This window comes from Anolis carolinensis, chromosome 1 (genome assembly GCF_035594765.1).
Source record: "Anolis carolinensis isolate JA03-04 chromosome 1, rAnoCar3.1.pri, whole genome shotgun sequence".
In the NCBI taxonomy this organism is placed as follows: domain Eukaryota; kingdom Metazoa; phylum Chordata; class Lepidosauria; order Squamata; family Dactyloidae; genus Anolis; species Anolis carolinensis.
Window position 1 is genome coordinate 348,841,454 of NC_085841.1, and position 23,070 is coordinate 348,864,523.

Below are 23,070 nucleotides of genomic sequence, written 5' to 3' on the forward strand. Positions count from 1 at the left end.
GACTAGCAGCTGTAGCTACATGTTCTACCTGTGTTTATCAGTTTTGTACTCTTTGTCCTCAAAGCTGATAAGAACAGAAATCAGTCATATATATCACTGACAAACCTAAGAATCCTCAGAAAATAGTGGCTTCGCTTTCAAAGAGCTTTGGGACTTGAAATAGAAAACAAGATTTGGCCTTGATGTGGATTAAGGTTCCATTTAGATTTGTATCTTTTTCATTCTGAACAAAGTTTAATAAACATTGGTAAGTGGTATCTTGTACTTTCAAATCATGTTAACTCCTCTTCCTGGCAAGTGATAAAGAGGTTGAAACATGTATTAATCTCTGGTGGAAGTGCTCAATTACAGTAAAATTTTTGTCAGCTGTTTTCTCTAAAATCAATAAAACCACAGTACAGATAGTTTGTCTCTCACCAGCAATTGCTCTATTATTATTATTTTTTCTCAAAGATATAGACAACTGTTAACACAAAGATCTTGTTATATTCCTGTGTTGGGTAGCAAACTTAAAGAGCTCCTCAGTATGGAAAGACATCAAAGGACTAATTCAACCAGAGAAGTCAGCCATAGCAGAGCACTTGATGAACCAACCTGGACACAGCATATTATTTGAGAACAGAAATGCTGCACCACTCTAACAACCACCATGTCAGACTACACAGAGAAGCCATTGAAATCCACAAGCATGTGGACAATTACAACAAAAAGGAGAAAACCATGAAAATGAACAGTCTGGCTAGCAGTATAAAAAAATCTAAAATCAGGACAGTGAATAAAGAACATCACTCAGAAAACGGGAATTCCAGACATGAAACAATCAGGGCCAGTTAATATCTCCCAACAAAGGATTTCCCCAGGTAGGAAGCAGCCAGGCTTTGAATCTGCAAGGCCATTCAATGTTAATCAAGCTGGTCAATTGCAACATTCACATTTGCCTCAGACAAGAGTTCTTTCTCCCACCCTGGACATTCCACAGATATATATAACCTCAATATACCTCATAACCTCTGATGATGCCTGCCATAGATGTGGGCAAAACATCAGGAGAGAACGCTTCTGGAAGGAGGCCATACAGCCTAGAAAACATCAAAGGATTGTTGCTTTTTATGAAAAAAAATGAGGGGAAAAAGGCGAATAAATTCATTAGGAAATTTTATGATACTTGATTTCCATACTTCGTCAACAATAATGGTGATGTTCCTTATCCTCAAAACTTCCACACAGATTTGGTATATAGCAGGCTTGGGAAAACATTGGTGTCCTAGACCCACAAGTTCGAACATGTTCAGATCACCTTGTGATCATCCCTCTCTAAGTACTGCATGGAAACAAACTGCATTAGTTTCAGCTGAGATCACTTCAAAGCATACTGCCTGGGCCACGCTCTGTCTCCCTGGGTGTGATGGGCATTGCTCCTTTATGACTTAATAAGCCCTATGAGGAGTGGCTTAGGGAGCTGGGCATGTTTAGCTTGAAGAAAAGGAGGTTCAGAGAAGGAAATGCAAGAGCCATGATTAAATATTTGAAAGGATGTCATACTTCTGCTGCTCTAAAGAGGAAAAGAAATGCCACCGAAACATTCCTGACACTTAGAGCTGTTCGTCAGTCAAATATGCTGCTTTGGAACATGATGGAGTCTCCTCCTCTGGAGGTTTTTAAACAGAGTCTAGATAGCCATCTGTCAGGAGTCCTTTGATTGTGTGTTCTCCATATCAGAGGGTTGGACTGGATGGCCCTTAGGGTCTCTCCCAGCTCTGCAGGTCTATACTCATTCCAGTTCTGATGCCATTTATTTGTACTGCAAAAACACTAAGGAAGAACATAGACAGTGCCAATTCCAGCTTAACCTTTTGCATAGCTTTCAGCCTGTCTCCTACAAACTAGAAATAGGTTTAGTGTCTAGCGCACCATTGTTAGTTTTTTAAAAATTAAATGTATAATTCAAGTGTTATTATCACAAATCGGGCCATGATTAAGAGGAATCAGTGATATTGTATCACTATTTGAAGAGACACTCATATTTGTATATTTTAACATTATAAAGGAATCCAGTGGACACTTTTGAGATTAATTTGGGAAGAAATGTCTCCAATAAGCTTTTGAGTCTCCTTCACCAGGTCCATGGCATGCGCAGACTGAATATAAGAAATAAATAGGCTTCCTTCCTGTTTAGTCTCAAAAATACTTTCCTTTTGGGGGTTTTTTAAAATCACAGAGCCATATTAAAGTGATCATGAATTTAGCTTCAGAAGCACATTGCTGTAGAAAATGTATTATATTATTTTAAGTTCCTATTAACAAAAACAAATTTTGGGTGCATCTATACTGTGGAATTGATGCGTTTCAACACTCCTTTAACTGCCATGGCCCAATGCATTGTAGATTTTGACATTCCAGATAAAGGATGCCAAAAGATATACAGCAGAGTCTCACTTATCCAACATAAACGGGCCGGCAGAACGTTGGATAAGCAAATATGTTAAATAATGAGGGATTGAGGAAAAGCCTTTTAAACATCAAATTACGTTATGATTTTACAAATTAAACACCAAAACATCATGTTTTACAACAAATAAACAGAAAAAGCAGTTCAGTACATGGTAACGTTATGTAGTAATTACTGTATTTACGAATTTAGCAACAAAACATCGCAATGTATTGAAAACACTGACTATAAAAACATTTTAACTACTAAAAAATTGACTACAAATAAAGATAGAATTGCATAAAATGAACTTACAGTAACAACATTGTCAGAAAATCTGTAAAAGATTCAGTCCTGTGAAGGTTTTTAAAAATCTGTCATCCTTGCCTGCCTAGAGAAACAGTTGTGGATTCGGGCGAGAAGCAGACTGCATTGGATAATACAGAACGTTGGATGAGCGAAAGTTGGATAAGTGAGACTCTACTGTATTTCCAAGGAAAGGGCTTCGCCCCTCGGGCAGAAGAAAGCAACCATAGTGAATTGTAGAGCTGGTAGTTTCTCCTTGCTCCATTTGATGTCGAACATGCAAGCTCCCGTACTCACATTGCTCTAATGTACATCTGGTTCATACCAGGAGTTCCACAAGCTCATGAGAACTCCGGTCTTCCCTTTTCAAAAGAACCTCAGCTGCAGAAATACATTGTTTCAACTCTAACAGCAGAGAAACCACAAATAGTCCTCCATTGAAGCTCCCTTGACTTCTGTTACATATTCACTCAAGAGCAATAAGACTGTTGCAGCTTGCTTTCACTTCCCACTTGCAGAAATGAGCTCTTTGCAAGCAACCTCTATTAGCCAAAATATCAAGATAAAACCCTTCCCGAGCCGTAGATCCTCACCAACTTGGGCCAGGCAGTCTGAGACCGCCTTGCGAATGGGAAAATGCAGTTCTTTCAATCGCAGAAACGGAACACCCCCCCACCCCCACCCGCAGTTTCGGTATCCACAACTTCACAGATTCTCCCAGGACCAATTTCATTTTCCTCCGGAGCTTTTTCTAAGCATAACTGCTATCTCGGTTTCTGTCGCAATGGCCCCAATTTGCCTCCGCACACTCTGATTGATATTTTTATGAATGAAACTTGCATCTTATGAATGAGCACTGGCAACGTGATCTAAAACTGTGTCTTTTCCATGCCCTTTATCGAACCCCAAATAAGTCCTCACCTCACTACTCAGTTCCAGGATGTACCCCAACTGGCCCCTTGCCTGCCTGGACTAAATGGGTAAGACCCTGGCATCCCCATCTATTCCCTCATGGAAACGTGAGAAGGGGGGTCGAAGCCCCTTTGAACGGCCATGGCATAACTTGAGTTCATCTTCCCAAAACCCAAAAGGGATGCTGTATCCTGAAGATTCTCCCTCATGTGTTACTATCATTTATTATTATTTTATCATTATTTCTCTATTATTATTATTTGAAACACAACAAGATGAGTCCACAGCAGACACTCTGCTGGCTGCTGTACTGGAGCACACATCGGACACTTCCCAAGTGTCTAGGACTGTGTGATGTATCGGCAAATAATGCAAGCAGATCCCAGTAAGGTGGCCTGTAGCTGGCAGGTGGTAATTTTGTCAGCACCGATTGTGTTTAAGTGCAGGCCAAGATCTTTAGGCACTGCACCCAGTGTGCCGATAATAATAATAATAATAATAATAATAATAATAATAATAATAATAATAATATCACACAGTCCTAGACACTTGGGAAGTGTTCGACTTGTGATTTTGTGATATGAAATCCAGCATATCTATCTTGTTTGCTGTGTCATAATAAAATAATAATAATAATAATAATAAAAACTTTATTTATACCCTGCCACCATCTCCCCGTGGGGACTCGGGGCTGCTTACATGGGGCAGAGGCCCAAACAACATCCGATCACCACTGGGACCACCTTGACTGGCTTGCGCCAGAGTCTTTGCAATTCGAATTGCAAAGATTATTATTATTATTTACCTTTATTATTTTTATCATTGCTATAATATCTTACCCCTTATAAATGAAGTGTGGTGACCTTAGCATGAACTCTGGTCAGCATGTCACAACCACTGGGCATCATCCGGATGCCCAAAGGCTACTGGATTACAAAACGTGGACTATCAATGATCACTCTCTGCAACAGAAACAATAGGTTTCCTCCCTGGACCTCGGAGGACATGAATGTCAGACCTAGAGGAAACCTTTCTCGGACATTCACGAACTACTCATCATAAAGGACTCATTCTCCTGCAAAGAAGAACAAGACCCACAAAGACTCTTTGGACTACAGTGTTCCCTCACTTATTGCGGGGGTTCGGTTCCAGAACCACCCACAATAAGTTAAAATCCGCAAAGGAGGGACGCTATATTTATTTTAATATTTATACATTATTTTAGTAGTTATACACTATTTTAAGTATCAACCAATAATGTGTTGATAAATTGCCTCCTTCTCCTCCTGTTGCTGCTTGGGCTCCTTTTCTTTCCCTTTGGCTTCTCCTTCCTCCCTTTCTTAGGCTGTAAATTGTAATTTTTTATGATTTGTAATAGTCTTTTAGAGTTTATTGAAAAACCGCAAAACAGCAAATCCGCAAAAAGTGAACCGCGAAGTAGTGAGGGAACACTGTATAATCCCATCAAGGTTCCTGTTTCCACAATAGAACTGACCAGCAGGGGCCAGGCTCCCATTCACGAAAATCCCTGAATCAATCAACGACTCCACAGACCAGGTCTGGTTTCAGGGCTGCAGGCTATGGCCAGACCACCTTAACAAAGCCTGACATGAATCATACACAATCCTGTCATTTCCAAATTTTTTTGCCCTTTGTTTCTCCTATTGCTGTGCCTCCACCTCCATCATTGGCCAGCAAAGGGGGGGGGTCATAAGCGGGGCTCACTCTCTCATTGGATGAGGCGCACAAGCCCCCAAGTGGCGCCTCCTTCCTTCTGACGTCAAGGACTCCCCTGACGAATCAGCGCAAAGCCGACAGGCGGGCGGGAGGCAGGAAATTCAAATTGTAAAAAGTATAAACAGTGCATTTTCCTCTGTAATGGTATGCCGGTCCTTTCTGCAACCTATTGCTGCCGTCATCCTGCTTCAGCTGGACAGAATAAATGTGTTGGTGATCTCTGCTTCTAACCTGGGTGAGACTACCTTATTGGAAACAGGGAAGATCTTTTATTTTGCTTCTCAGGAGCTTGCCAGGTGTTGTGCACCTTCCTTGCTGGGTCTGGCGTGGGTCTCCTTCGCTAGGAGGGACCCCCAAACTTTGATCTCCACATCACTTTGAGACCCATCACAGCCTGGCATTGCAGTTCCTTAGCATGCTTCTTTGGAGTCCCTGGATTAGCATTTGAATCCAGTGGCGCAGGCTGGTGAGCAGACTGCTGCAATAAATCACTCTGACCATGAGGTCATGAGTTCGAGGCCAGCCCGTGGCGGGGTGAGCACCCGTCAATTAAAAATTAAAAATAGTCCCTGCTCGTTGCTGACCTAGCAACCCGAAAGATAGTTGCATCTATCAAGTAGGAGATAAGGTACCACTTATAAAAAGTGGGGAGGTAAATTTAACTAATTTACAACGTTGGAATGAGGAAGTGCGGTCAGAGTGGATGATGAAGCAGCTGCTCCCCCCTGTGGCCAGAATCGAACATCCCCTCAGGAGAAGGTTAAATTGCCTCTGCGTCTGTCTGTCTCTGTGTCGGTTTTATGTGTATATGGGCATTGAATGTTTGCCCTATATGTATATAATGTGATTCGCCCTGAGTCTCCCTCAGGGTGACAAGGGCGGAATATAAATACTGTAAATAAATAAATATATATAAACATTCATATAGACACACACACATACATATATGCATATGTATTATTAGATCAGGCCTGGGCAAACAATGGGCTGTTAGGAATTGTGGGAGTTGCAGTCCAAAACACCAGGAGGGCTGAAGTTTGCCCATGCCTGTATTTGATTGCACATTTTTGACAAAATATCCTGTTTTTGTTGTCCTTGTAAAGCTCCAAGGTACATTGATGCTGCTACACAAATAAACTGTAACAACAGCAGCAACAACAACAATAACTCCCTATGCAAAATGTCAATGTAGAATATTTATTTATTTGCTTCATTTTTACCCCGCCTTTCTCAACCCCGGAGGAGACTCAAGGCAACTTACAGATCCGGCAAAACTGCAATGCCTCTCCTGGAATACTGTGTCCAATTCTGGGACACAAAAGAGTTCAAAAGAGATATCGACAATCTGGAAGGTGTCCAGAGGAGGATGACTAAAATGATCAAAGGTGTGGAGACCATGAATCTCTATAAGGAATGTCTTAAAAGAACTGGGCATGTTTAGCCTGCAGAAGAGAAGGTTTTAGAGGAGACATGAAAGCCATGTATAAATATGTGAAAGGATGTCATAAGGAAGAGGGAGCAGGCTTGTTTTCTAGGGGCAATGGGTTCAAATGACAGGAAAGGAGATTCCACCTGAACATTAGGAAGGATTTCCTGACTGTACGAGCTGTTTAATAATGGAACTCTCTGCCTTGGAGAGTGGTGGAAGCTCTTTCCTTGGAAACTTTTAAACAGAATCTGGATAGCCATCTGTCAGGGGATTTTGATTGTACTTTTCCAGCATGGCAGAGGGTTGGACTAGATGGCCTATGTGGTCTCTTCCAACTGTATTATCCTATTTATTCATTTATTTATATCCCACTTTATCTCTCCATATGGAGACTCAAAGTGGCTCACAATCAAAAACATTACAACTTAAAATATACAAATATACAACCACAAAACAGTATATTATTATATATTATTATATATTATCACATAGTAATTATGCCCCCGGTGGTGTAATGGGTTAAACCCTTGTGCTGGCAGGACTGCTGACTGACAGGTCGGAAGTTCGAATCCAGGGAGAGCTGGTGAGCTCCCTCTGTCAACTTGTGACTTGAAGGTTGGGCTGCTGATCTGCAAGCTGCCAGGTTCGAATCCCACCCGGGGAGAGCGCGGATGAGCTCCCTCTATCAGCTCCAGCTCCATGTGGGGACATGAGAGAAGCCTCCCACAAGGATGGTAAAACATCAAAACATCCAGGCGTCCCCTGGGCAACGTCCTTGCAGACGGCCAATTCAAGAAGATGATAAAACAGAAGTTAAAACAAAGGTTTATACAACAGTAATACAGTAGAGTCTCACTTATCCAACGTTCTGGATTATCCAATGAATTTTTGTAGTCAATGTTTTCAATGCATTGTGATATTTTTGTGCTAAATTCGTAAATACAGTAATTACTACATAGCATTAATGTGTAATGAACTACTTTTTTGTCAAATTTGTTGTTAAACATGAGGTTTTGGTGCTTAATTTCTAAAATCATAATCTAATTTGATGTTTAATAGGCTTTTCCTTAATCTCTCCTTATTATCCAACATATTCGCTTATCCAACGTTCTGCCGGCCCGTTTATGTTGGATAAGTGAAACTCTACTGTATTATATTGTACAGTATTATATTATTATACCATATATATAAAATACACTACCAGGTTATTATACTATTAGTATTACCGTGTTTCCCCGAAAATAAGACAGTGTCTTATATTAATTTTTGCTCCCAAAGATGCTCTAGGTCTTATTTTCAGGGGATGTCTTACTTTTCCATGAAGAAGAATTCACATTTATTGATGAACAAAAAAATATACATTTATTATATCCTGTACAGTAGTTGTCATCACAAACTAGCATAACCAGACAAACTGTGAATCCTATCAAGAATTTCTTGTTACTACCATTATTTCCATGTACAACACTCTATGTACATTTATTTCCATGTACATTTATATGTACATGTACATTTACCAAACCTGCATGCTCTGGTGTTCTGTTCAGCGGGCATGTTTTCAAACAAAAACTTTGCTAGGTCTTACTTTCGGGGGAGGCCTTATATTTAGGAATTCAGAAAAACCTCTACTAGGTCATATTTTCTGGGGATGTCTTATTTTAGGGGAAACAGGGTATATAATATATTGTACTTGTAATATATGTAATATATAAGCTATTATATTACAACATCATTAATATTTTATATAATATATTTTATGAATACCAGCAGTAGCATGCTCAAAAGCAGTATATTTCCCCTTCTAGTTGAAAATGGGGGGGGGGAACCATTTTCCGGCTTGCTGAGATGCATGTCGGGAAGTGTAGTTCTCAGGCTCTCACAGTCCCGCCTCTTTGAGCGTGGTGTCAGGATTCTTTGACTACACTTCCCAGGGATCCGCGGGGGAGGGCGGGGCTTGGAGGGAGTGGTTAAAGAGCGAGCGGCGCGCCGCGTCAGACTCAGTGCGAAGTCGGCGGGCTCCGAGTGCGGAGCTGCAGCTGCCTTTTGCGGAGAAGAGGAAGCCGGAGGCATGTCTGATCCAGGCGGAGGAGGCGGCGGGGGAGGCGAGGACGGCGGGCTGGAGGTGCCCGGCTCGGCGGTGCAGAACGTGGCGGACGTCTCGGTGCTGCAGAAGCACCTCCGGAAGCTGGTGCCGCTGCTGCTGGAGGATGGCGGCGAGGCCCCCGCGGCGCTGGAGGCCGCGCTGGAGGAGAAGGGCGCCGTGGAGCAGATGCGCAAGTTCCTCTCCGACCCGCAGGTCCACGCCGTGCTGGTCGAGCGCTCCACCCTCAAGGGTGAGTCAAGGGAAAGGAGGCGAGGGGCGTGGCCCGCAATGGCTGCCAGCCTGCCACTAACTGTCAAAATGGCGCCCGCTCTCCTTTCATTGTCCTGTCAGTGCGTCCCTCTTGTTGTTAAGGGTCCTGTCAGCAAGGGCTGGGCAGAAGGTCTCCTCCACCAACTGTATCCCTAACAGTATTGGGAAATGATGTTCTTGTTTCTGTTTCTATTATTAATTAATAATAATAAGTACTACTACTGTCATAATAGAAACAATAATTACAGTAGAGTCTTACTTATCCAAGTTTCTGAATTATCCAAGCCATTTTTGTAGTCAATGTTTTCAATATAATGTGATATTTTGGTGCTAAATTAGTAAATACAGTATTTACAACACAACATTACTGCGTATTTAACTGCTTTTTCTGTCAAATTTGTTGTATAACATGATGTTTTGGTGCTTAATTTGTAAAATCATAATCTAATTTGATGTTTAATATGCTTTTCCTTAATCCCTCCTTATTATCCAAGGTGTTTGCTTATCCAAGCTTCTGCCGGCCCGTTTAGCTTGGATAAGTGAGACTCTACTGTATTTATTTATTGCATTTATATACCGCGTTTCTCACCCCTGTTTTTTTTTTTGGGGGGGGGGGTGATCAAAGCAGTTCACAGCATAATCAATGGCAAAATTCAATGCCTCACATAATTGTTTATTTGTTTGTTTACCCCATTTGTACCCTGCTTTTCTCCACCCCGGAGGGGACTCGAGGCGGCTTACATAGGCACTTGTTCAATGCCTACAGATACACGTATTAGACATACATTTAAAATATAACAAAATTAAAATTCATGCAATAACATTAAAAATTTGATAATCAAAGTCACGCCATTCAAAGATGGTAGTCTGAAGCTGTTCCATGGTCATTGTACAAGTTATACAGTAGAGTCTCACTTAGTCAACATAAACAGGCTGGCAGAACGTTGGATAATAGGAATGTTGGATAATAGGAAATGCCTATTGAATTACGTTATGATTTTACAAATTAAGCACCAAAACATCACAATGTTGGCTACTAACAAGTTGACTGCAAATACAGATAGTTGCATAAAATGAATTTACAAGTAACAACATTGTCAGAAATTAAATTTGTAAAAAGTTCAGTCTTTCCTGCCTAGAGAAACAGATGTGGATCTGAGCGGTAGGCAGACTGCGTTGGATAATCCAGAACATTGGATAAGCAAATGTTGGATAAGTGAGACTCTACTGTACATCTCTTATTGCACTACATTCTTATCCAAAGGTTTGATCCCAGAGCCAGGACTTCACTTTCCTTCTGAAGGCTAGGAAGGAGGGGGGCCAACCTTATATCACTAGGGAAGGAGTTCCGCAGTCGAGTGGCCGCCACCAAGAAGGCCCTGTCTCTCATCCCTGCCAGCCATACTTGCAAAACAGGCGAGATTGAGAGCAAGGCCTCCATATGTAAACATCAGCTATCAAAACAATAACATATAGCAATAGAATAAAAACCATTGGAACCATAATAATAGTATAACTTTATTTTTGTACCCCACCTCCATCTCCCCGAAGGGACTCGGCATGGCTAACATGGGGCCAAGCCCAAGTAAACACACCAAAACAGGATAAAATACATACATCATGAAAAATAAACAAGATAAAATGCAATTATCCACAATGACATAACAAAGTAGCAACAAAAAACCCCAAGAATGATATAGTAAAACATAATTTGAAAACAAAACCAAGGTGAAACAAGAACGAGCTGGGCCAAAGTGCAGGGATGTAAGTTGTAAACCCAATGGGTGAGGTAGATGGGTAATGTGCTGCTTTTAAGAGAGGACTTGGGGGCGGGGTGAAAGATGTAGTTATTTCTGGCTGCCGAAGCAGAATAAAATACTTGATAGCAATCACAGACACAACATAAAACATTTAGGCCATTTCATCAGTCCAGGGTTTCTTTCCATATTTCTGTCAATTGCCGAATGCCTGCTTGAATAACCAGGTCTTGACGTTAGGAGGTAGGGGGCCGATCTGATCTCATTAGGGAGGGAGTTCCACAGCTGGGGGGCCACCACCAAGAAGGCCCTGTCCCTCGTCCCCACCAGTCGCACCTGTGACGGCAATGGAACCAAGAGCAGGACCTTCCTGGCTAATCTTAATGCTCTAACTCAGTGGTTCTCAACCTGTGGATCCCCAGGTGTTTTGGACTTCAACTCCCAGAAATCCTAACAGCTGGTAAACTGGCTAGGATTTCTGGGAGTTGTAGGTCAGAACACCTGGGGACCCACAGGTTAAGAACCACTGCTCTAACTGGCTCATAAAGGGAGATGCATTCAGATAGGTAAGCTACACTAGAACCGTTAAGGTTGTTAATTGTCCTGTCACGATTGGCTGGGCTAAATGTATCCATCCTCATCAGCTGACTTTTGTGAAATGTTATATCTATCAATCACTATTTTACATTATAATAATTACTATAATAAGAACGACTTTCGCTATTATTTAGTGTCCTATCAGAAATGGCTGGGTTCAATGAGTCCCTTCACATCAACTTAGGAAATTGTAGTCAATAATGTGTTACAATAACCGTTGTAGGAATACTATTTTTATTTATTTTTATCCCTCTTTCCCCCCATGGATGGGATTCAAAGCAGTGTACAGTGTTAAAACCAACACAGTTGCAGACATAAAAATTCAATAAAAGGCATCATAACTAAACAAACGGATTTCACAATTCATAACCCATATAAAACAATTAACAATTAATAAATTATAACCTATACTATTAAAAAATTCCCTGAACCTCAGGCCAACAAGGATAACCATGCAGCAGTTGAGCTAAGATCCTAAGATCTTAATTTTCTTTAGGTCATGTAAAAACATTGCTCAGTCCTTTTAGCCTTTCTAGCATTAGCATTACTTAGTCCGTGTAAAAATATTGCTTGGTCAGAAATGTCAGCAACTATTGTTTTTAAAATTTTCTGTCAGGAATCACTGGGCTGAATGGGTCATTTCGCCTCAACTGTCTTCTGGGAAATACGATTCTTGTTATATTTAATAACGATTTCAGTGATTGCCCTGTCAGGAATTGTCCTGCTGAATGAATCCCTTTTCCATGACCGCCTTTGGAGAATTATTGTTCTTGTTATAAATAATAATAATAGTTGTATTATTGTAGTAATAACTATTGCTATTATTAATTGCCCTGAATGAATCCCGTTGTTTTGACTGCCATTTGGGAAATACTGGGTTCTTTTGTTATTACAACTATGATTATAAAAATTATAATAACATCAATTGCTTTGGGGAATAATAGTATTATTATATTACAGTAATTACTGTAATGATGGTAACTAGTGCTATTATTAATTGTCCTGTCAGGAATCGCAGAATTCAGCTGCCTTTTGGGAAATAATGAATCCTTTCACCTCAACTGTCTTTTGGAAAATATTATTGTTACTATAACTAGTAACAATAAAAAATATTTCGTTGTATCACAATAATTTTTGTAATAATAATTATTAATTGTGCTGTCAGGAATTTTTGATTTGAGTGAGTATCTCTGCCTCTATTGCCTTTTTGGAAATACTGTTCTTGTTATAAAAACTAAATAACATTATCTGTTACCACATTGTTGTTATTAATAATAATAATAAGAATTAATTTCCTAAAAAGGGGACAATGCAGTTGGACTCATTCAGCCCAGTGATCCTGACAAATACAATTAATGATGATAATGGCAATAATAATTGCTATTATATTTTTTATTGATGATGATAGTTGCTGCAGAAATTGTTCTTTCAAATTATGAGACATTTTAAATTCCAATTTTGGAGGGAAAGTGGGATATGGATGATCACGATGATGATCCTACTTTCCTCACAAAATTAGGGTTCAAAGCAACCCACAATTTAAAAGAACAGTACTATGGAAGGCATATAAGAAGTACACATTAAAATTGCATTGCATTATTTACAGTGATAAAATAACTCAATGCACCAAATTAAAAAGATAAAAAGCTGTGATAACAGTTCAATTATTGATACGGCATAGTACTGTACTGCTAGAAGAATCAGATATACCTCCTGATTAGCAGCTGCTAATAGCTTCACTTTAGGGCTTTTATCCAAGTTTTAAAGCCGTCCAGTTTGGCAGTTGTCTGTACATTTTGTCCAGGTGGAGTATTTCTTATGCAATATCCTTTTTTGGATTATAAGGAAAGAAACTGTAGGGCAATGCTTCTGCAGAATAACTATTTTATTTTAAATTAAAAAGATAGCCATATACATGGCTCATAAAGGTCAGCTCTTCCCAAGCCTCACACCAACAAGTCTACACACAAAACTTATGCAAGATTCATATATATCTTATACACATTGCTTGAAGGTAATTTTATTCACAATACTTAAAATAATTTTGCTCATGAAGCAAAGTTTGTGTACATTGAGCCTTCAGAAAATAAAGTCACTGTCTCAGCTAACCATGTGACAGCTTTGGATTTTCTGAATAAGGGATGTTCAACTTTTAGTAGCAAATGCCACTGATGGACTGTACTCAAATGTGTGTATGCCCTTTTTGCTTCTTTGTATAGTGACACAGATGGTTTTTGGAGCTTCTGGTCTTTTGTGTGTTTTGATGAAATTTGTTGAGGCACTATTTAGTATGTAACTCTGTATTATTTACTTTGATTTACAGTATTTATTTTATTTTATATTGGTATTGTCATCTCATTCCATAAACACACACACACACAGAGATATCAGCAGAGGATGGAACTAATAACTTTATGGTGCCTCTGTTCTGACAAGTACTGGTTTTCCAAGACCAACAACTGGAAGAGTTATTCCTTATCAAATTACTGCCTAAACCATTTACAGCAGAAATGCCAAGTATGCTGCTGGTCACCTTCTCTACACAATGTGTGGATTACTAAGTCAATAGTGAAAGGTCAACAGACACAATGCTCAGCACATCTGAGAACAAGTCCCATTTGGGTCTGACTTCTAAGTAAAAGTGTCTGGGATTATGCTGGATGGAAGAGAAGGCTGACACAATACACACAAAAAAAACACCTGAATGACATAATGTTCTGGTTCATCACACCAACGATCCCAAAGCAACTTATTGCTACGGATAACATTATCTTCATTTGCCTCATTAGCTTCTGAGTTGATAACTGCAGGGACAGGTAGATACCTCTCAAGGGCTGGATTAATTGACAACTTCTAATATAATATCTGTAGTTTATTAAAATAGGGGAACTATTTATATTTTACAATTAATTTGCTGGAAACAGTTTTGTACAGAAATAGAACCCTTTGGAGCTAATAATATTTGATGATATAATCAGTAGTAGAAAGCTGACATTAGCCCTTCTTTCCCAGCATGCAATAAGACCACATGAAAAATTGCCATGCTTGGTTATTTGTTCAAAGATTTCCTATAAACTTCATGTAAATTGTAATGTGCTGCTGCATAAATAAAATTGATAAAAAGCCATGAACATCCAAACAAGCATAAGAGCCAAATTGACACAAAAAAAGAAACCATCCTATATTTTGTTGAGTTTCATGTTTATCTTTTCAGAGATCAGCCCTTTTGCATTTGACTTGTCTTCTGATGCTATCAAAGTTTAGATTATATAATTTGCCCATGGGTGTAAGCAGGGCATTCTGCAGCCCTGCTGATGCTGACAGTATCTTAACTGCTCTGAGCATATGACCCAGAACACACCCAATATTTCTCTGTAGCTGCATACCATAAGGGTGTAGTGATAGCTCACATATAAAGATTCTGTACTGAACATTGCTCTTTTGGTTTCATTATTAATTTAGTTAGAACTGTTTTAAGAGTGTGTGGGTAAAACAGCTGTTTGTTTCGTTTTCTTCTTCATTAACATTTGATACTCTATGACAAAACCTACTGCAGTTACTGTAGCTGCATCTTCATTAAACTACCTGTGCCATATGAAAACATATTTTTATGGGTCACAGATGAAATTATTGTGGTCGGTCATATGCCAGATGCAACATGTAAGGAAGGTGTTTCTACATGTGTTAAAGTTCAAATGTTAGATTTTAATATGTTATAATGAAACTTTGAACTTCTGAAAAATTGTGCTCAAACTTTTGAGCATTTACCACATCCGTTCAATGAACATTGCTTGCTGTATAATGCGTATATACTGAATATATGTCATATATTTAAGCACTTCACTTCAATTTCTGACTTAGTAATTGTTCTCCAGGAGGCATTTCCCTTTTTTGTAAAGAATAAATCTATTGCAGGGTTTGCTATTCTTACCCCAGAACAATAGTTTGCTTTCTTTTCCAAACTGCATTGGGTGGACCTTTTTTAATCTTAGATGAACTTGTTAATTTCTGTAAAGCACTATAACATAAGCATAATTATTAAAAGTACAATGTTTTGGGCACAATAGAAATGGGAAAGCTATGTGTTTTATGGTCCTTGTCCAAGAATAGTAATTCCAGGCCACAGTGTAGCATTTGCTATGATTCATGAGCTTTTTTTAAAATGAAGATAATCATCAATTGGTTTCCGGACTGAATCATAGTTCTGCAGTATACTCATACTATATACTTTGCAGTTTCCAAATCTAACTGGTAGTTAATATGTTTGAAGAGATCAGGTTCTGGTGTTGAAAATATATTGGCTTCTAATGCAGGAACCCTACTGAGTTAGTGCATACTAATGCTTAATTTTGATTCATTGCATTATTGCTATTTGATTCTGCAAACCTCGTAGGTCTATTGGTGAATGTAATTCACCCATATGAATAATTTGAAGTGATTTCATGTTTAAAACTCTTGAGCTTCAATGCAACTTAAGTACATGTAAAATGGAACCATTACTACACAATTGTTGTAGGTCTGAGGCACAAGTCTACAGCTTTTAAATGTAGCAACTAGTTTTATTGTGAGAACATGAATTGTTGAGGAGGAATCTTCCAATCTTAAAATTTAAATTCCTGATTAGTTTTCCCAAATTAACTTTTCTTTAAGATAGCCTTCAGTAATGCCATCAGATGCCTGAAAACAGATAATGTGATATTCAAAGTTAAGCTAACAGTCAGGCAAATCTAAATGATTTGCCCTCAAAATGCTGCACAGGAAATGTAAGTAGCATTATATAGAGTTTACGTCCTGTTATACATTGTGGGAGAGATCCGTTTTGTATCTGAAGGTGTATTATGTTAAAAGATTTTCAAAATTAATTAAAACCTTTTGTTTTTATTATTGATTAAACAAATGAAATACATTTTGATCTTAAAATGCTCATAAATTGCAATTTTATAAAGTATAAATTGCTAAAATAGCAGCAAAGCTGTTATCAGAAGTTATACGAACAGTTCTTAGAAAAACAAATCAGTGTTAGGTTAAAAGCCAAAGATACATGCTTACAGAGTCTTGAATTTAAACAGTGTTTGCTATGATATTATTTCCATTGAAAAGAGCTGTGATTCCAGAAATATCATCAATTGCTTTCTTTCACAAGTTATATTAATATATAACCAGGAAATAGTTGTTCATAAAGTGCAAAATCCCAATTTATCTAACAGAAAGTAGTTTAGATTTTATAACAAAAAGAAAACGTGTAGCTTATTTCTCCATCTCTCTCTTATTATGAAGGGCATGACAAATTTTCTTTGACAAAGCTGCATTTTTTTTCTGCTATAAATGTATTCCTCATTAGCGAACACTTTCTCTTTCTTTTCCCTGTGCTTGGGTGTGCCTCTGATGAGATCTTTGCTCTGCTGCATTGCAGTGTTCATTGCTGTAATGTCAGCGGCGGAAGGGATTACGTCATTCCCCTGAATTGCCAATCATGTTAACAATGCTCTTTCCGTTTGTCTTGCCCATGGTGGCTCAAAACTGACCCTGTTTGAAGAAATGCTTTTTCGAATCTTACTCGTAGAACACGTGATCTTTTTAACCAGACTTTAAATCTGAACTAATAATTTATAACTCCTACTATTTCCCAGAAATCACGTATTTCTGGGAATAAACAATGAGCAAGACTGCAATCCCATATATATGAATTGCAAGCCTCGGTGAACAAAGCAAAGGGTTCTGAGCAAACATGTTAGTATTGGGTTGTATGTCTGCAAGTTTAGGATTGCTAGACCTTCTTGAGTGCAATGATATGATGTAAGGGACATGGAGGCAAAATCACAGTTGTTTTGTTCCAACGAAATGGGCTTTAAAAACTTGATTTAAAAAAAAAACAAGTTTGGTTGTAGAAAAAGTGATGTACACTTAGACCAGCAGCGGCAAGGTATGATTACAGGTTGATAATGGGCAAGTAAAGGTATTAGAGAGATACTTAAAACTGATACTAGTAAGCATTCCTCATTCTTTGTAGAGGATGTTGGTGATGAAGGAGAGGAAGAAAAAGAATTTATTTCCTATGGTATAAGCACTGACATTCATTATGGCATAAAGTCAAACAGGTGAGTCGGAACCTTCTCTCTTCATAATGTTTTCTTCATTACGATTGTATATTTTGCATTTCGTACATTTCAGATATAGTTAATTGGCTTCTCATATTAAGATCCTCACAGATGTTCTCACCAGCCAGGCCTGTGACACATTGGTGGGGCTGAGAAAAAGCCTGAGGACACCTATGCACTTAGTCATAGAAACTGATTTCATGTTTCAACCAAGTGGCAAAAATTGCTGTGTTGCTGCAGCATATGAAATCCAAATAACAATCTTCTTGTTTGCTGATAATTCTATTATAAGCTGACAATACCATAATAACTAACTGCTGTCAAGATCATGTCAATTTATTGTGGCCCTATAATAAAAGACCTAGTGAGTCATATTCATTTGAATTGTTCAATCACAGGGTTTTCATGATAAAAGTAATTCAGAGATGGTTTACCATTGCTTCTCTATGCACAGTATTACCAGGTGTTAACTGGTGCCATTGCTGTTGTGTGAAATATCCTCTGCCAGTGTCACACATACACTTGCTTCTGACACTGACACCACCCAGTAGCTGTTTGGCACTTTTAGTCTGGCTCCTCAGCCAAAGTATGTCTGATGTGGAAGTCATTGCCAGCAGTATAGCCTCAAAGGAAGAGACAATCCCACCACTGTGGAAAGACAGTGAAATGGTGGGGATACTAGAGAAGCTATACCTGTTGAATGGAGCCTTCACTATCTCCCCTGCCTTTCCTGATAATTTGACATTCCACTTACAAGTTCCAAAATCATTTGGGAGCTTTAAAAAGGTTAGAAAGTATATGTGTGTACACACATGTGCAAAAAGGCTGGAGGATTGTGGGAACTATCTTATGGTCCTGTGCGCACTATTAAATCTACTCCACCTCTTGCAGACAATAGAAACATGTCTTCATATAGTAGTCAATAGTCATTTAAAGATAGAAAGTAGGATTCTTTAACTTCAGGACAGTTGGGAAAAGATTTCAGGAGAAGCAAGTAAGATTTTAGGAGTTCTCCTCCTGTGTGTATAATCTAAGAATATATAAGAAGGAGATGTGGTGGAGAGAACAAGACGGGGAATAATTACTAATTAGATACGGCTATTGAAATTTCACTAAAAGAATAAGATATAGGATATCTGTAGATCCATATGTATATTGAGTCTTAAAAGTCTCTATTGTTGCAGATAACGCTCCTGTGTTTTAGAAGCCAAGAGAGAGAATCTGAATGGGGACTGTCCTGAATTATGAGCTTGAGACTCCTTCTAGGGTTTATACGCTCCTGGAGATTTACAAATATCTAGCAAATATAACACCTTTGTTTTCTCATATTAAACTGAATATGTGCTTACTGATATTTTTTGATCTACAGCTTGGCATTCATTAAGCGAGCTCCAATAATTGATGCAGACAAGCCTGTGTCCTCGCAGCTCAGAGTTCTTACCCTCAGTGAAGACTCTCCTTATGAAACTTTGCATTCCTTCATTAGCAATGCTGTTGCTCCCTTTTTTAAGTCCTACATCAGAGAGTCTGGTAAAGCAGACAGGTAATTGTTTTATTTTGTAACTTTGATATACACCAGAAGGTTTATAAAGAGTGAGAATGGAAAGTAGAAATGGGAAAATATGCTGACTGAGATGCAGACATCTTCCATGGTACCCACCAAGATCTCTGCCTCTCCTGTTTTGAAAATATTGCCTTGGGTCCCTGTAAAATGAAGATTTAGTCTGATGTGGAGAAAAGGGGCTGTTCCTTGTGTGAAGCATGAGGCTGATGTTTGGTTACATGTCCATGAACTGTGGAGTGTGGGGGAGGTTATAGGGTATATAGGAGTAAAAGTGATCGAAAGAGGTATGTGTGAGACATGAAAGAGGGGCAGTACCTATGATTGGTGTATGTTTTCTGTGGTTCAGTTGTGGCAGTTGTTCTCCTGCTTGGAGAACCATTAGTGGGGAAAACATTCATTGGTGATTTGGGAAATTAATTGGTTTGCCTTTCTGTAAAATCCATGGTCTGTTGAAGCAGAAAACTATTCAAAGGAAAGGATTTGTGTCCTGGGGTTAGATCTGACCTATATCTTCTGCTCAGGTTTTTGGGCAAGTTGTCTTTTAGCCTCACCATTTAATCTTTCCATGAAATTGATGTATTTTGACTAGTCTCAGCCTTCACAGCAGCCATTTTGTGAATAGGCAATTTTTCCCCATGGTAGCCATTTTATGTCGGCAAGCTGTAACACTGTTTCAAAAATATGAATGTGACCCCTGGTCCAAAAAGCTTGGCGATTCTTGCTAAAAATATAATGTATACAATAATAAGTGTTGGGATTTTCCAAGTTTTTCTGCTCATCAGAACTTCTTATTCAACAAGCTCCCATGGTTTAAAGAGCAAGTTGTCATCTAGCACAGAGTGCTGTATGTACAGTATATTGAAAATATAGGGCTTTGCGACTGCAATGGAATAATCCTTTGAAACTGAGCCTTTTTACTCCATAGTCATTTTGAAACAGTAATATTTCAGCCCTGATTTTGAGAGGTACACAATTATTGTATGTGACATTGCTTTTGCCTTATGTCTCCCATGACTTCTGTTTTTCTTCAGGGATGGTGATAAAATGGCTCCCTCGGTTGAGAAAAAGATTGCAGAACTTGAAATGGGACTTCTGCACCTGCAGCAGAATATTGAAATTCCAGAGATTAGCTTGCCAATTCACCCAATTATTACTAATGTTGCTAAGCAATGTTATGAACGTGGAGAGAAGCCAAAGGTTGCTGACTTTGGTGATAAGGTTGAAGACCCAACTTTTCTCAACCAACTGCAGTCTGGAGTTAACCGGTGGATTAGAGAGATCCAAAAGGTAAATCATAACTTCTAGGGAGTGCAATGGGACACTGGACCCACTGATCTCATTTAGGTCCAGAAGAGCCTTTGTTTAAAGAGCAGGACCTACTATTGGTCCAAACAAATTGAGCAAGAGAAGATACGGCAATAATAGGGCTAATGTAGCCTATTTGAGCCCTCTGGGCCTAAAACAGGTTTGGGGGTAAGTTGTTTTGGACTTCAACTCCGAGAAATACCAGCCAGCTTACCAGCTGTTAAGAATTGTGGGAAATGAAGTCCAAAACACTTGGAAGACCAACGTTTGGGAACTGCCCTAGAGGATACTATTGGCTGTTTGGTGTGCTGGTTGGGGCCAGGGAGTTTGCTAGCTGAAGTATGGGTCCAAGCAGGTGCATGCAGCCCATGAGTGCTATTTTATTCACTTATAATCCCAGTGGTATCCTATATATAGGGAGAATGTGCTTTAGTATGTAGAACAAAATTGTCTGCAACACAAAGCAATTCTTGAGTAAATGTAGACAGATGTTCTCCATAAGGAGGCAGTATGAAAGTAAATGTCTTAGCATGGGAATATGATATAATACTTAGAGAGCCCCCTTAGTCTTGCATATGATTCATACATGTTTACTGAGAAATTGTGTCGATTGGGAATTTATTTTTTAGTAAATGTGTTTTGAATTGTGGTTTTAATGTTGGAAGCTAGGTTTTCATTTGTTTCTGTAGTCCTTAGTTTGGGCAAGATACATTCACTGTTCATATTATAACCAAGCAACTTTGCTGAACATAGAGGTAGTGTGGAGATTCAAGCAGGCACTGTATTCAGGTGATTATGTGAGAGATTTATCTACTTTTGGGTATTTTAAATAAAATACTCATTGTGTTTCTACTCATTTTTTTCAAGGTGACCAAACTAGATCGAGACCCTGCATCAGGCACTGCTCTGCAGGAAATTAGCTTCTGGCTCAACTTGGAACGTGCTCTTTACCGTATCCAGGAGAAGCGTGAAAGTCCTGAGGTTCTCTTAACCTTGGATATCTTGAAACATGGCAAGCGCTTTCATGCTACTGTCAGCTTTGATACTGATACAGGTAAGACCTCATGGATTCTGCTCAGAAACACAGTTTTCCAGAACTGTGGCTCCTAGGACATTCTGGGGTAAATTGCATCATTATTATATTTTGCAGTTTGAAATATTGTCAACTTTCTTCTGCACTGTCCAGGTTTAAAACAGGCGCTGGAGACAGTAAATGACTACAATCCATTGATGAAAGACTTTCCACTGAATGACTTGTTGTCTGCTACTGAACTGGATAAAATAAGGCAGGCGCTAGTTGCAATCTTCACTCACCTAAGAAAAATCAGAAATACAAAGTACCCAATTCAGAGGGCACTGCGTTTAGTGGAGGCCATTTCAAGAGACCTGAGCTCCCAGCTGCTCAAGGTTTTGGGAACAAGGAAACTGATGCATGTTGCTTACGAAGAATTTGAGAAGGTAAGTGTGGTTTAGCTGCTTTATGGGCTTGGAGAGAACATTAAGTTAAATATTTGATGCCAGCTCCATCACAAAAGCTGAATTGCACTCCTCATAGTTTAAAGAGCCTATTTTACATATTTGCAGAGCCACTTTTACATTTATATTTTATATTCCTAGATTTTGTACTTAAAACAGTATTTATTGCTATTGCACTTTATGAGGCCTGATCGTTTATCCTCCGCATAGAATCTATTTTATACATGCTTTTAATTACAATTTATTTGTTATTTTGTTGTGCTGTGTTTTTATTATTGTATATGGCATTGAATATTTGACTTTGTATTTGGAAACAGCCTCTCTCTTCGGGGAGAGAGGGCGGGTTCAAAATAATAATAATAATAATTATTATTATTATTATTATTATTATTATTATTATTATTATTATTATTATTGATGTTAACACAGAAATGTGCTTGGACCTTGTTTAACAAGTTCTGGAAACTTGCAGCTCTTGATTCAAAGCACTTGACTATACTTACAAAATCTGGAGACTGATTGAATGTTGTGTAGCTTTCACTGCTCCATTGCTGGTCCCTAATCTACTGATGTCCTCAACATGTACGGTCCTAAAACAGAGGTTGAAAATAATTGGCACTGGTCTTCCAGAGCTTGCCCACTCCTGTTCTAAAGTCATTTTAGTGAATACATCAATTGTGTTCAGAATCCATATTCACCTCCTTTCAGGTTATGGTTGCATGCTTTGAAGTCTTCCAGACTTGGGATGATGAATATGAGAAACTGCAGGTCTTGCTCAGAGACATTGTGAAAAGGAAGCGAGAGGAGAATCTGAAGATGGTGTGGCGCATCAATCCTGCTCACAGAAAGCTACAGGCTCGCCTTGATCAAATGAGGAAGTTTCGACGCCAACACGAGCAACTAAGAGCAGTTATTGTGAGAGTGCTGAGACCTCAGGTAATACATTTTTGCTTCTTTTGGCCCTGATGAATAATGATGAATGCCTCGCTTTAAGTTTCAGCAGTTGTTTCTATTATGCATGTGATCAGTCTTGCAAAACCTTTAAAAGCAAAAACTCATTTGGGGTTCTATTTTACATTTCTTTAATAGTATTTTAAAAATTTATATG

General features: G+C 38.9%; 1 protein-coding gene across 2 annotated transcripts in view; it reads left to right on the top strand.

Moving 5' to 3' along the window:
• The first annotated feature begins 8,811 nt into the window (after positions 1 to 8,811).
• The window catches only part of dync1h1 (dynein cytoplasmic 1 heavy chain 1), a 58,770-nt gene continuing 44,511 nt past the window's right edge, over positions 8,812 to 23,070 (top strand). For both annotated transcript variants that reach the window (XM_062968479.1, XM_062968480.1), the window contains exons 1-7: positions 8,812 to 9,145; positions 17,530 to 17,617; positions 18,987 to 19,160; positions 20,213 to 20,468; positions 21,354 to 21,540; positions 21,673 to 21,944; positions 22,671 to 22,898. In XM_062968479.1, coding sequence (XP_062824549.1) covers positions 8,881 to 9,145; positions 17,530 to 17,617; positions 18,987 to 19,160; positions 20,213 to 20,468; positions 21,354 to 21,540; positions 21,673 to 21,944; positions 22,671 to 22,898 — 1,470 coding nt within the window. In that variant the 5' untranslated portion in view covers positions 8,812 to 8,880. The remainder of the gene's footprint in view (positions 9,146 to 17,529; positions 17,618 to 18,986; positions 19,161 to 20,212; positions 20,469 to 21,353; positions 21,541 to 21,672; positions 21,945 to 22,670; positions 22,899 to 23,070) is intronic.